The sequence below is a fragment of the Ostrea edulis genome, chromosome 3 (genome assembly GCF_947568905.1).
Source record: "Ostrea edulis chromosome 3, xbOstEdul1.1, whole genome shotgun sequence".
Lineage (NCBI taxonomy): Eukaryota > Metazoa > Mollusca > Bivalvia > Ostreida > Ostreidae > Ostrea > Ostrea edulis.
In genome coordinates this window covers 71,822,107-71,825,863 of record NC_079166.1, presented here as the reverse complement: position 1 = coordinate 71,825,863, position 3,757 = coordinate 71,822,107, and the positions used below count along the sequence as shown (strand labels likewise).

The 3,757-nt window shown below is 35.9% G+C and overlaps 1 protein-coding gene across 1 annotated transcript; it reads left to right on the top strand.

Moving 5' to 3' along the window:
- The first annotated feature begins 2,637 nt into the window (after nucleotides 1-2,637).
- Nucleotides 2,638-3,757, top strand: LOC130052799 (uncharacterized). The gene is made up of 2 exons (XM_056158798.1): nucleotides 2,638-3,171; nucleotides 3,286-3,757. The coding sequence occupies exons 1-2, from the start codon at nucleotides 2,667-2,669 to the stop codon at nucleotides 3,729-3,731; spliced, it is 951 nt and encodes a 316-aa protein (XP_056014773.1). The 5' UTR covers nucleotides 2,638-2,666; the 3' UTR covers nucleotides 3,732-3,757.

Genomic DNA, 3,757 nt, shown 5'->3' with positions numbered 1-3,757 from the left:
TATAGATTTTATATTTATTTCATTTTTGACTGAGAGGGCGTTAGATAGCTAGGCACGTAACATCGGTTTAAAAAAGGGAGGGGGGGGGCAGTCCTAACTCGCGCCAGCCGAATAATTTAACATGGAAAAAAGAGAAATTAAATATATCAGAATGAAGTGGAATGGTTAATTAATAAGAATAATATTGTACATTTAAGATTTGATTAAACTTCCCGTACCTGTATACAATTACTGGTGCTCTCTCTCTCTCTCTCTCTCTCTCTCTCTCTCTCTCTCTCTCTCTCTCTCAGTTATAGATTCAGTACTGTTGTATAGCGTATATGAATAGAAGCAACTAAAATGCAAATCGTCAAATAATGTTGTCTATATATATTTGTGTGTGAACTAATTGCATTTGAAACCGATATTTTAAAACATCCTTACAGTAGACTTGGATGGGTCCATGTGGCGATCTATCCACTGCACACTTAAAGAAATTGAATTTGGGAGGGGGATTGGGACAGTTTGAGTGGATGAAAACCACCACCGCCACCACACACATGTACACAATTTAAGGTTTTGAAGATTGGACAATTTAAGCACAATTTCCTGTTGCTATTGTAGGCTGGATTATTAAATTAAGATATATTTATTGGCACAACACATATCCAGTTTATTAATTGGCAAAACATATATAACATAGCATTCAGTCCGTCTGTCATAATTTAATTTTACTTGTATCACGCAATTTGATTTGTTGAGCACGCTGAAAAAAATATTTGTTTATATTGTTTAAATGTAACTTGGCATTGGGACACACCTCCTTGACAACCAAGACGACACTATTTTTCCTTTTCTAATTTTACATTGGACAATGGAACACTGATACGTTGATAGGCCTTCGAACTAGGCCATGAAATTGAAAATCAACGGAATCAAACATGCACAATTTATAAATACTGTACTGTCTTACCCCCCCCCCCCCCAAACAAAAAACAAAACACAGTCTTTGTTTTTACAAGTAAAGTTTACATAAAAATAGAAAATAAAGAACTCATGACATGTACAACGATATCATATGTGAAATGAAAACAAAACCAAACCAGTATATCGAGTATTTTCATATGGGGGTTACTTGATCCGCCTATCGAAGCATAAAATGCGTCATGAATATCTTACAACAGATGACGTCATGTCTCATCGATAACATGTGGATCGCTATCTATGAATTGCTTACATAATTTACTGTCGGATTTAACTGGCGGCAATGCTGCATGCTATGGTAAGTCATGTTGTAGTTTAAATCTGTTATTTTGAATTCCTTTTTGCCTGACCAGGTCATGCTAATATTCAGCCCGAAACTTGGATGTACTGTAAATCAAAGAAGGACTTGCTCCCAATGTACGTAAAGTTAGGTTAAATAAAACAGTTATTTCGAATGTTGACAGTCTAAAGCTGCGTAGTAACACTTTTGTAAAATAAATAGAGCAAAAATTATTCAATATGATATCAGTACCATACAAGAATACTTGCGTGAAGCCTGAATATTTTCCGATATCCCAAAGTGAAAGAAGACGCCGCGCCATGTTCATTTCAGTCACTAGGCCTAACAGTTTCGGTAACTGTCGTTTCGTTCAATGATAATGTTTATGATAATAATGTAAAACTACCAAAATTGTACACAGTTTTTAAGCAACGATGCATTGAAGATGTATTGTGAACGACTTTAAAAGATGAAAACAACTAGGTATTGAAAATGAACATCTATAGTAAAAGGACAAAATAAGCTGCAACCGAAAATTATTATTAGGTGAGGGAATTTCCCTTGCTTTAAAAATAAACACCGAACTAAAATGACCTATGTACATATACATGACACGAAATAAAAAACGTAGTTTCCTTCTCCATAAGATACTTAAACCAGCCATATTTTCTGTAAAATTCAAGTTTACCACCACTAGCGCATTATAACCGTAATATTTTTCAGCAATCCGGAATATCGTTTTTTTTAAAAATAAAAATAGTGCTCATAGCTCGCCCTAAAATATTTTTGCATTTATGGTCAATTGAAAAGGTGTATATTATAAAAATACTTTAAATATTTTGGGCAAGATGAAACCAGTATGACAAAACCTTTACAAAATAACCAGTTTTTGGTGGAAAATGACAGAAATACGGTACCATATCCGGTTTTAGTATGTATACAGCTTTAGTTGTGCTCCTATTTTTAAAATCTAACATGTTTTTTTAAGCCCCGGATTCTGATACATATTTATAACACCAATACTCCTATTCAACACTTACTTTCATTTTTATATATTTTAAGGGCCATAATATGGGGTTTGTGGCTCTGGTCCTTTTAACTTTTCTGGCTCAGTGGTTCTTGAGAAGATTTTTGAATGAACCCACCATATTTTTGCAACTTCGTGATTATATCCCTTTTAAAGGGGACCGAGTATTGTGATTTAGTACCAATGCTTCAGTAAGATGTCTTGAACTTTGTAAATTTCATTTCGCAAAAGCAGAACTCGTTTGATCTGAAGTGCAAAAAATAATAATTTTTCTGAATGTGCTTGTTATAACAGTCTCAAGATAAAATCACGAATAAGGTTATCTCTCCGCCACTAGGAAGAGGTGAAAATCTGTTGATAAGAAATACAGTAAGAATATTTTCCCCAGTGCATAAAATGTCGATCGTTACAGCACTTTGTTTTTCAGTACTCCTATTGTGTGGTCCTCTCGTTGATGGTCAGGATTTGGAAAAACCAGACTGGAAGGCGATGGTGAAGAAGTTAAACGAACTCCAAAATGTCGTCAACATTCAGAGGGATCGGATTTCCCTTTTAGAGACGAGGAACGACATGACAGACATAGGAGAATTACATGACCTCCGAGATACCGTCAATAATCAACACAAACGTATTTCCATGTTGGAGAAGAGATATCAAGACTTAGAAAATATCGTGACTACCCAAGCCAAGGAAATTGCGAGGCAGACAGAACTCGGCGATGAGAAGTCAACACGGATTTCCGAATTGCAGAATAGACAAAGTATTTGTGAAAAACGAAATAGAAGCATACAAACCCGTTTGACAAAATTGATTAAATTCACGAAAGATAGGAAAGACACGATGACAACGTTTAACTCTGAGGGCAACACCAAGAATCAGACGAAAAGCTTGATAAGAAAAGGTATGATTAAAATAATTTCGTTGTAATTTTTCACGTTACACATGCTGATTTCTGTTCGTTATTGTCACCGTTACATGTAAAATTACACTGATGTTGTACTACTTCTATCTGTAGGACGACTGCTAGTCCCTGACACTGGAGTTGCATCCGTTGATAACATCGTTGCCGCCTTTTATGCTTATCTCTCAAATCATGTGATTTCTCCTAGCGGACATCATATTTTGACGTTCGATACCGTGATCACAAATAAAGGAAATGCCTACCACCCCCACTCTGGTACATTTATTGCTCCCCGGTCTGGTCTCTACGTGTTTACCTGGACAATTAGAATGTATGGACAATCTCACCATTCAACTGAACTTTTGGTCAACAACAATGTTGTTGGTGTCACATACCTTGATACAGGCAATGCTGTAGATGGTAGTGTTTCAGGCATTGTCGTCGTGCATGTAAATCAGGGAGATGATGTTCTTCTTAAAACAGCTGCATCCTTCAATGGTGGATCGATAAATAGCGATCATAACGGAAGGTCATCTTTTGCTGGATGGGCTTTAATGTAATACCAAGAATAAAGATCATATCTCGA